This window comes from Carlito syrichta, unplaced genomic scaffold, assembly GCF_000164805.1.
Source record: "Carlito syrichta isolate Samal-C Ts95f unplaced genomic scaffold, Tarsius_syrichta-2.0.1 Scaffold138451, whole genome shotgun sequence".
NCBI lineage: Eukaryota > Metazoa > Chordata > Mammalia > Primates > Tarsiidae > Carlito > Carlito syrichta.
The window spans coordinates 626678-636678 of record NW_007082547.1 but is presented as its reverse complement, the minus strand read 5'-3'; the positions used below and the strand labels follow the sequence as shown (position 1 = coordinate 636678).

The 10001-nt window shown below is 44.4% G+C and overlaps 1 protein-coding gene across 5 annotated transcripts in view; it reads left to right on the top strand.

Moving 5' to 3' along the window:
• Positions 1-10001, top strand: part of PPP1R7 (protein phosphatase 1 regulatory subunit 7) — a 35399-nt gene that overhangs the window by 2564 nt on the left and 22834 nt on the right. The window contains exons 2-7 of one of the 5 annotated variants that reach the window (XM_008049851.2): positions 423-551; positions 4374-4429; positions 5083-5148; positions 5817-5947; positions 6747-6909; positions 8861-8977. In XM_008049851.2, coding sequence (XP_008048042.1) covers positions 423-551; positions 4374-4429; positions 5083-5148; positions 5817-5947; positions 6747-6909; positions 8861-8977 — 662 coding nt within the window. The remainder of the gene's footprint in view (positions 1-422; positions 552-4373; positions 4430-5082; positions 5149-5816; positions 5948-6746; positions 6910-8860; positions 8978-10001) is intronic. The other 4 variants (XM_008049852.1, XM_008049853.2, XM_021708458.1 and 1 more) reach the window with 4 other exon arrangements.

The window sequence follows — 10001 nt, the reverse complement described above, 5'->3', positions numbered from 1 at the left end:
TGTGGGAGAAGGGTCACAGTAGCCCCCCCCCCCCGCAGTAGACATGCAGCCTGAAAGTGAGAGCACTCAGGAGGTGCTTCACTTCGTGGTACTATTAGTACATTTGATTACAAATTATCGTGACACTTTCAGAACACGTGGTAGTTCTTCACAAGTTCCTTGAGGGCAGAAATAGTGTGTTACTCACCTAAGTTTCCAGACAGTCTCCATGCTCTCCCCTCCCCCATCCCAGTTCTCCCTCCCACTTTATGCCTCAGGTGGTGTTGAGACATGGAGGACACTCAAAATTTTCATTAAACTGAATTTAACAAGCATGTTTGAATGAAGTCTTTTTGACTTCACGCTGGGTGTTAGCCTGTCATTTGTTTCTCAAATAGTCATATAAAGTGAATTTGAATTCTCATTGATGTGTTTGGGTTCAGTTGACAGGCGGGTTGAATCTGAAGAGTCAGGTGATGAAGAAGGGAAGAAGCACAGCAGTGGCCTTGTGGCAGACCTCAGTGAGCAGAGCCTGAAGGATGGAGAGGAGCCAGGGGAGGAGGATCCAGAAGGTACCCGGCTGAGTTCACTGGGGCAAGGGGAATGTGGGAGTGTGTCCATCAGAGGGTGCTGGATGTGCTACATGTGATCTGTCACTGGTTGGTGGTGGTGTGTCAGTCTTGGGAAACACTGCTGTGCTCCTTAGAGGCCCTCAAGTGGGCCAAGCCAACTAGATGTGCTCTCTGGGAGCAACTTACCTCTGAGGTACTCCACTTCCTCAATGGGCTGACTTGTTGATGGCACAAAGGATGTGTTTTTTGTCTAATTCCACCAAAGACAAATACTACTACTAATATTGCTACTAGTGTATCATCTAGGACAGGACCAGGAAATTGTTTTATTAACTGTATGTTCAGAAAGTGAGATTTGAAATAAACATGTCTGACTACCATGCTTCTACATCCTACCATAGCAATAGAAGCTTTTGCTCTCTTAGATCATATCTGAGTCCTATGTCACCATTTTTATAGGCCAGGGCATCTACTTTTAAAGTGCCTAGATGATAGGAAAATCATTTTATGTGGAAAATAACCCAATAGCTGCCTATTATTTAGTGAACAATAGCAACAAAATAAGCTTGAGATATTAAAAGTAAGTTATCAGCCCATAATGGTAATTTTTCAACTTCCCTAACAATGGCCCACGTCTTTTTGTTTGTTTGCTTAGAAAATCAATTTCTACTGAAAAGAATGAGGTTCATATGGTTATATGAATACAGAAAGATATCCAGTTATTGGGTTAAAACAAGTTTCTAGACAGTATGCATGTTAAAATCTTACTTTTGGTTAAAAAGTATAAATATGTAATTTTACTGGTTTAAAAAAGAAAACACATTAAACTTCTGAATCTCTCTAAATAGCAACTTTGAGAGGGACCTATACGTTCTGCATTTTCTAGATTTGTATACAATATATGGATAATCATGCATTACCCTTTTAAAAAATAAATTTATGAGAAACAAAGCTAATTTCTAAAATAACATTGTGCTATTCTGTACTTGCAAAGATGATTTGTAACTATGGCAACCTAATTTTAAGGCAAAAGAAGATTACCACAAAAGTACCAGTCACATTTACTTTGGAACTTCAAAGTCGATATTCTAGAAGTGATGTGGGTGGGAAAAAAATGCATGGGAGTGATGGATGGAAGCTTCTGTTATTATCTGACTTAGTCACCAACAGCTGAGCGATGGGAGCCCCCACTGTCCTCAGATGGGTGTTGCGAAGACATTAGATGCTTGCAGAGTACTTGAGAGTTGCCCGAGTACCGCTATATGCTTTCTTTCCCTGGCTCACTAGCACAAACTAATGATGTTATCATCATGTGCTATAATTACAGTGATGCTATAATATGTTATAGATGGGAAGAGTAAGGTTTGCTGCAACTTGCCGAAAGGCACATGACTACAGGACAGACCAGCTGGCCTGGCCTGGAACCCGGCCTGTCTAAATTCAAGATTCTTTCCTCCAGATGATTATGAACTTTCTGGGAATATGCATTTCTGGTCCTTAGAAAAACAAGAATTTACTCCTACCTATATTTATTTAAATCTTGAATTCAAATAAAACAAATTTAAACATGTCAATTGTTACTTTCTACTTATTTTTCTAACTTTTAAAATATGATAACTATGTAATATATTCAGAAGGATGTTCTAGGCTGGTGACCATGTTTCAGAGGTTAACTGGCATTTCAAGTGTTGGGGGGCAGCCCCATACTAGATGTATTTCAAATAAGACCCCTTGAAGCCACATGACCATGTGTCCTAAGGAGTCTGGGACAGCCCTAGTTTTTGCCTACTGACCCAGCATGACTCTACCCTTTTATTTTCAAAGTGTCCTGGTTTGGATTGAATGACCTGGGCCCCTACCCCAACTGTAGTGCCTCTTCTAGTGCAACTTCCTGAGTATGTGGACAGTGAATTTACAGTCTTTTGGGGAGATTTGGTATATCTCTTGGTTTTTCCCAGTTCCTTTTATTTAACTCTTAGGTTGGTTGGTATCCTACAGATAAACTATAGTCAACATCATTTTTTTTAAAAAAAACTTGCCACAGTTGATCATTATAGAAAAGGCATAGTGGAAAGAATAAAGTGAATTCAGCTACATGAGACCATTACTTCTTTGTTAAGCTGGCGCAATGTTAAGTGCTTCTCTCTGAGGCCTCCAGTTGAGGATCCAGGCTGACCAGCACGCAGGCGACTCATCTTTAGAAGGAGCCAGCATTGGCATGAGGTCCAGGGCTGTGTGAGCCTCCTGCAGTGCAGAAGCAAATGCAGGTTTACTCTAGGGAAAAGGCGCAGTGAGAGCCCAGGAAAAATAATGACAGAGATAACCAGTTTACAGGAAGTGCAGGAGAGCAAGCATCCTGGGGGTATAATTCACAGAAATCAGACTGGGAGAAGCACTACAAAAAAATTGCAAGGGAAAAAAGACATAAGAAAAATGCCATCCAGTCGCAATATATGACCTTATTTAGATCCAAATGCCAGCAAACTAGGGAAGGAAATTATAAGACAGTTGAGGAAATGTGAACAATTGCTGGATATTTATTGATATTGGGAAATCACTGTTATGTTTCCTTTTTAAAGTGTCTCAGGAGGTGTGTGTGTGTCTGTATGTGTGTGTCTGTATGTGCATGTCATCGTATGCATGTGTGTGTTGCTTTGTTGTGCACGTGTCTATGTGTGCTATGTGTATGTGCCTGTACATCTGCATGCTCTTGAGTTTGTGTGCACATCTGTGTCTTAGTCCATTTCCACATACATGCTCAAGTAGTGTTGGATGAAATGAAGATGAAGTGCTACATAGGGGGCTGTCCTCCAGTCGTGAGTGACTCAGAGGAGGCCAGCTCCAGGGTAGAAAATCCTCATGAAATTCGAATGGGTTTCTCTGTTGGAATTAGTTCACCAGTCTCCCAGTTGAGAAGTATGTTTAAATTATTCAGTGAGGTGCTTTGATCCTATCTGTTGAGCTGTGCTTCATTTTGTTTTGCTCTTTGCAAAGAGAAGTGTTTGTAGATGCTGGGCCACCTTCCAAAGCAATAAAAAGCACATCCTTGAACATCTGATATGCCCAACATGATCTATATTCAAATGGCCTAACAAAAAGGAAAAAGTGTGTGGGAGAAGAGGCTGCTGCCAGTTCCACAGCTCCGGGGGGTGATAGGAAGGAGGTGGCTGCTGCTTGGGTTCACCTGCATCTCAGTCACTTCCTTCCCCTCCTTTCCACCAACAGCTTCAAACTACATTTTTGTTTTCTTTTTTGAGCCAGAGTCTTGCTCTGTCACCCAGGCTGGAGTGCAAGTGTCACTTCCACGGCCACCGCAGCCTCAACCTGCTGGGTTCAGGTGATCCTTCCACCTCAGCTTTCCAAGTAACTAGAACCACAGGGACGCGCTACTTTGCCTGATTAATTTGTAAAAGGTCTCTCTAAGTTGCCCAGGCTAGTCTCGAACTCCTGGACTCAGGCAATCCTCTTGCTTCCACCTTTCAAAGTGCTGGGATTACGGTCGTGAGCCACTGTACCCAGCAACTTCAAACTCCATTAACTTTCTTGAGAGGTTCAGAGGTTCATAAGGAAGTTTGAAGACCTTTGCCAAGAGCTAAATTCAGGAAACTCAGAATGCTTAAAGTGTCACCATTGTTGGTGCAGGGTTTAACCCTGCAATGTTCTCCAGGTCCTTGGAGTACCTTTCTGTTGGTTTCTCCTGGGGCTTAGACTGGCCCTGGGCCCAGTAGCCCCAGACCTCAGCAAGGAGGCAGCTCTTCACCAATGCCTGGGACTAGTAACTCCTGTCAGTGGGATTCTGAATGAATTTCTCCTTTTTTTCAGAAGAACACGAGCTGCCTGTGGACATGGAAACCATCAACCTGGACAGAGATGCAGAGGTAATACCACCTGCTTGACCCAGCCTCAGAAGGCATGGTGACAGACCACCCTGACTGACAGGTTATCTTGTATGAATGTGCCAGATTAGTAAGTGATTTCCCTAGAGAGGATGCTTAAGCTTCGTTTGGTTGAGTCAGATTGCTGTTTTCTTGTTGTTTTGAATACTAGTGACTGAAATCCCATTTCTTTTTAACTATTGTGGATTGTGTGGCAAATGAGACATCTTTGACTCGTACATTATATGGGTCCAGTGATATGTTGTACATGATGGAGTCCCAACAGCCCTGTGCTATATGGGAACCGGTGCTGGGCCTCCTGAGCCCATCGGGTGTCTCTGATGGTGACAAGGTGGAGTTCGTATCCTCAGGGCCTAAGTTTATATGTTGTGCTGATGGGAGGTAGGGAGTGACAGAAAGGTGTCACTTACCAGTCAGTATGAGGGTCAGTTTTATATGAAACTAATATCGGTCATTGCCAAACCAAAGAGCCCCAGCAACACACCCTGCTGCCATCATCCATTGGTGACCCACCCTAGCACTGCCTCCTCCTCCACCCCTGTCCACCTGCCAGGCCTTTTTTAACAGCTCCTGTTCTAGGACACAGGTCTCCAGGCACTTCACTGTAGCTGAGCTAGATTTCTGCTTTGTTTCAGGATGTTGATCTGAATCACTATCGCATTGGAAAAATTGAAGGATTTGAGGTGCTGAGGAAAGTGAAGGTGAGGGATGTTGTCCTTGCACGAGGGGACTGTGACATTCTCCCAGAGGATGTAGATAAGCCCATAACCAAGAAATGAATCCCAAATTGTAGTCCTTGCCCCATCCTATGAGAGGCGCAAGTTGCCTCTAGCCATCTCGCATGTCTTTCTTTACTCAGACTGTGGCAGGTGTGATACAGCACGTGTGATGCAGCAGTCGAGAAACTTGAGGGGCAGCCCTGGGACAGCGCCCTTGAGTCCAAGCAGCTAGTGACTCAGGCCTGCCTCAATGCTGAGCCTGCATTCAATTAAGCACTCATCATGTTTTATAGTCAGTTATGTACTTCAGTTAAGTTTGTTTCTGAAAATTGAACCCACTAGGAGTTCTTCTGTTACACCAGGAAATGGCACACACACTCCCACCTGGGCTGACATTTCCCTCCCCTTTGGGGCCTGCCTCCAGCCTCCCATCTCCCTTTGGATTCCTGCCCATCCCCACGTGTGGCAGGGCAATTCTAGCTTACCGTTCTTGCCCACCTGTCTCTCAAAAGTCAGCAACTTTTAGGAATCAGCACAAGAATGAAAGCACATTCTTCCACCAGAAAGTCTTGTCCTATGTGCTCCAGTGCCATATGACACCTCGTGGCTTCGCCTTTGCCTGTGTCAATTGTCCTTTTCCCATCCCCCAGACTCTCTGCCTACGTCAAAATTTAATTAAATGCATTGAGAATCTGGAGGAGCTACAGAGTCTTCGAGAGCTGGATCTTTACGACAACCAGATCAAGAAGATTGAGAACCTGGAGGCGCTGACAGAGTTAGAGTGAGTCATGAGATCCAGAGGAGAGCAGCATGTGGGGACACGAATGGGTGGGGGACGTTCAGTATCCCCAAAACCAACCCCCTTCCCTGCTCTTGGTCCTTGGGAGGTCACCTCTGCCACAGGGTCTTGCCCCAAAGTTGGCTCCCAGGTCTCTGCCTGCCTGTTCAGGGATCCAGGAGGGCAGGTCAGCTTCATGTATGTTATCGGTTTACAGGACAGTATTGACTTGCAGAGTCCTTTTGATGGGCAGGCTACAGTGGGGACTTCTGGCTAGCCTACATTCAGGGATGATGTTGAAGTCAGGTAGAGAGAAAAGTTAATTCAAAATTTCCTCTTTTGCCTTTTGAGAACTTTTTTTTCAACAAAGGAAGAAATTACATTTAAGGAGTCAGGTCCTATTTATAATTTTACTTGGACTTCTACTCCTTTGTCGCTTGTTGATTTTTGTCTTGTTTCTAATTCAATACTTCTCAGACCCTTTCTGTGTGCAGAACTTGGTGCTAGGTCCTGCCATGGACACAGGTATGAAGGAAACCTGGTTTCTGTCTCAAATACACTCCTGGGAGCCAGGGTATCAGGAACCTGCAGGCTGCCCTTTGGCTCTCTCCAGGCTCCTGGGTAGCCTCATAATCTTGTATGACAGTGTTGGTGTGAGCCAGAATGTGGCAGGACACAGTCAGATCCCACCTCCATGGTGACTACAGTCTCCTGGATGGGAATACCACCTCGAAGTTAATTAAATTCTGAGTTCTGTGCAAACTGTGCTTATTTTTTTAAAAAATGTTTTGCTTGTTTCCAGGATTCTAGATATTTCTTTTAATCTCCTGAGAAACATTGAAGGGATTGACAAGTTGATACGACTGAAAAAACTCTTCTTGGTCAACAACAAAATCAATAAAATTGAGAACATAAGTAACTTACATCAACTACAGATGCTAGAGCTGGGATCTAACCGCATCCGGGTAGGTGCAGGTGACACCAGTGTCCTTAGGGAAAGGCAGCTAAATCGGGCTGTGTGTAGACTAAACAGGGATGCATGTAGGTTTTGTAATGGGCTTTCTTTTTCCTATGGTGCTATGATTTTTCTTCATGAGCAAGGAAATTATTATTAAGAAAAAAATGCTAATTAGAAGTCAGTGCCAGCAGGAATATGTGTCTAAACTAAGTAGTCTAACCTCTCTTCTGCACATGGCTTTCAGTTGCTCTCCATCCAAATCATGACCCTAACTCAGACCACTTCCAATTGCATTCTGCTGAGGTCAACCCACCAAACACATTGCTTTTGAATGTACTTAGCTTGTTTACTCCGCCATGCCTCTTTGAGATGAAAGTTTCCCAAGCACAGCAAAGTCACTTACAGTGATCTGTCGTCCATACCAGGGACTTTAGAAAGTATCTTGCTACTGAGATGCCCTAGAACACAGTGCTGCGTTGACCCTTCATCCCCTGGATGTCATTGTGCCCCTGGAACACATCCGCCCGCAGGATTATATCTGTTCTCCAGGATCCATTTGACCTTGACAGACAGGGCAGAAAGAAAATAAGAGACTTTTGAAAAATGATGTGGTATTCCATAGAAGCAAGATCAAGTCCTTTACCAGCTGACATAGCTGCTGCCAGGGGGCATCTGTTGGAGGGGAACTTGGAAGGCATCACAGAAGGACTACCATTGGGGGTAGATCTGCCATGGGCAAGGATGAGGATTGTCAGCTAGAAGGCCATTTGAGTCCCACACCTGGCTCCTAACTACAATCTTGGCACTGAGCCTGTGCTTCCCTCAGCCTTATTTAGTGGCCCAGGCAGGTGTTTCTGAGCATATCTACCCTGTTCCATGTTTGGCGCACCCCTCCATTTGGCTTCTGGAATAATTATAACATGCCGTGGTCAGTCCTGGGTCCTTGAGAGCTTGGAGAGGATACAAACCAGGGGAGGGTGGTTTTGGCAAGAGTCTTTCTTGACAGTTATTGTTAGAGATCTCATGGCCACAAATAGCAAAGCAGTACATTTAAAACTAGAGAGCAACCCAGATGTCTGCATTTTTTTAAGTGTCTCACTGTAGAACTTTCCAGGCACTGGTGGCTCATCACAAATTAACACAGACTAAGTCATGTGAGGATGCCCCCCTACCCCAAGGCCTGTGGTGATGGGTGGTATGAGATGTTCCTTCATTGCTGGAGTCCCTACTTGTTTAGCATTTGCCTCATCTGACTATATTTAAAGAATAGCTTGTTCTCAGAGAGAGTGAACTAAGAGAGGAGGGAAATTGAAGTCAGTCAATAAACAGCTATTGAACAGCCTACTGGAGGCACTGGAGGGAGACCAGACAGGACAGCGCAGTCTCTGTCTATGGAGGTTATGGTTGAATAGAGGAGTACACGGTAATAGCAAGGAGGGGCAATGAAGGAGAGTTAGGAAATTGAGCAAGGGGGGCAGAGCCATGGTGTAAGCGCACCCCTTTCCCCAAGAATCCTAAGTGGGCATCCCAGGACTTCAAAGACCTAGGGTCAGAGCTTCCAGCACCTCACTTCTGTAGAGACCAAGGATTTTGAGAGTGCATTCTGAGGAATGCTACATAGAATAACATAACATGTCAACTCAGAAGTTTAGAACTGGAAGAGACTTGGGATATCTGCTGGTCTGTGTGTTTTCAGACTATTCCTTAGAACCCTGGAGCTCTTCAAAACCTAAGGGTTGGGGCAAACTCGAGACAGAGCCTTAGACTCTCCCATTGTTCTGTTTTTTCATAGTCTTTCAAGTAAGATCTCACTGGAAAGTTTCCAGAGCTGATAAATCACCAACCCTACATCACAGAGCTTAAGGCCAGACAGCTCTGCCCCTGATTCAGGCACCTGTCTTCCACCTGGCACAGATCGCTAGCCTGTAGCACTCACTGCTGTTCTGTCCTTTCCACAGGCAATTGAAAATATCGACACATTAACCAATCTGGAGAGTTTGTTTCTGGGGAAAAACAAAATTACTAAACTTCAGAACCTGGATGCACTTACCAACCTGACAGTCCTCAGTATGCAGGTATCAGCCTTCCCAGCTGCCCATCCCCTGAACCTGGCAGGGCCAGCACTGCTGAACATGCCATAGTTTTTATCCTTCACTGCATTCACAATTGGCATTCCATTTCACTGTCTGTAAGCGATTAAAACATTAGATGCCATAGGCTTTATACATACACACATACCACACACCTAAAAAAGAACTAAAATTTCATTCTTTAAAGGCCATGTTTCTTTTCCCAGTAATAGTCTTAGATGGTTTTTAGGCAGACGGGACTTCTTCAGAAGGTTGAGCTTGTTCTAAATCCTCCTGAAGTTTTTGGCTCAATGACAGAAGCAGTTCCTTCCACATTGTAAAGTGAACATAAACCCTGTTAGACTTCTGTGTTAGGGACTTGGTAAGCACTTGAATATGCTTTGGCGCTTATTTACCTTTCTTATCCCAAGCAAATTAGTAGAGTCAGATGCTTGAGGCAAGGTAGGATATGGTGCTCTGGGAACAGTGTCTTGCATGGCAGTCTCCCTTGACTGACAGTGAGGGTACATGTAAACCACCCTTACCCTTGCTGAAGCAGATGTTCTGCGATCTTCTTTTTAAAAGTTCTTAAAGTCTACAGCCATGTGCGGTGCTTCATGCCTGTAATCCCAGCACTTTGGGAGGTCAAGGTGGGAGGATCACTTGAGGCTGGCATTTGAGACCAGCCTAGGCAACATAGTGAGACCCTGTCTATACAAAAAATAAAAACAGCCAGGCATAATGGCGCATGCCTGTAGTCTCAGCTACTCAGGAGGCTGAGGTAGGATCACTTGAGCCCAGATATCCAAGGATGCAGTGAGCTATGACTGTGCCACTGTACTCCAGCCTGGGTGACAGAATAAGACCCTGTCTCAAAAAAAAAACTTAAGGACTAATTTAAGTTATAATATATACTAAGGGAAATGAGAATTAATTTCCCTTTTAAAAAAAGGAGTTGAGTAGGAGTTGCCCAAGCTGGAGTACAGTGGCACACTCACAGCCATCACATCCTTGACCTACTGTGTTCAGG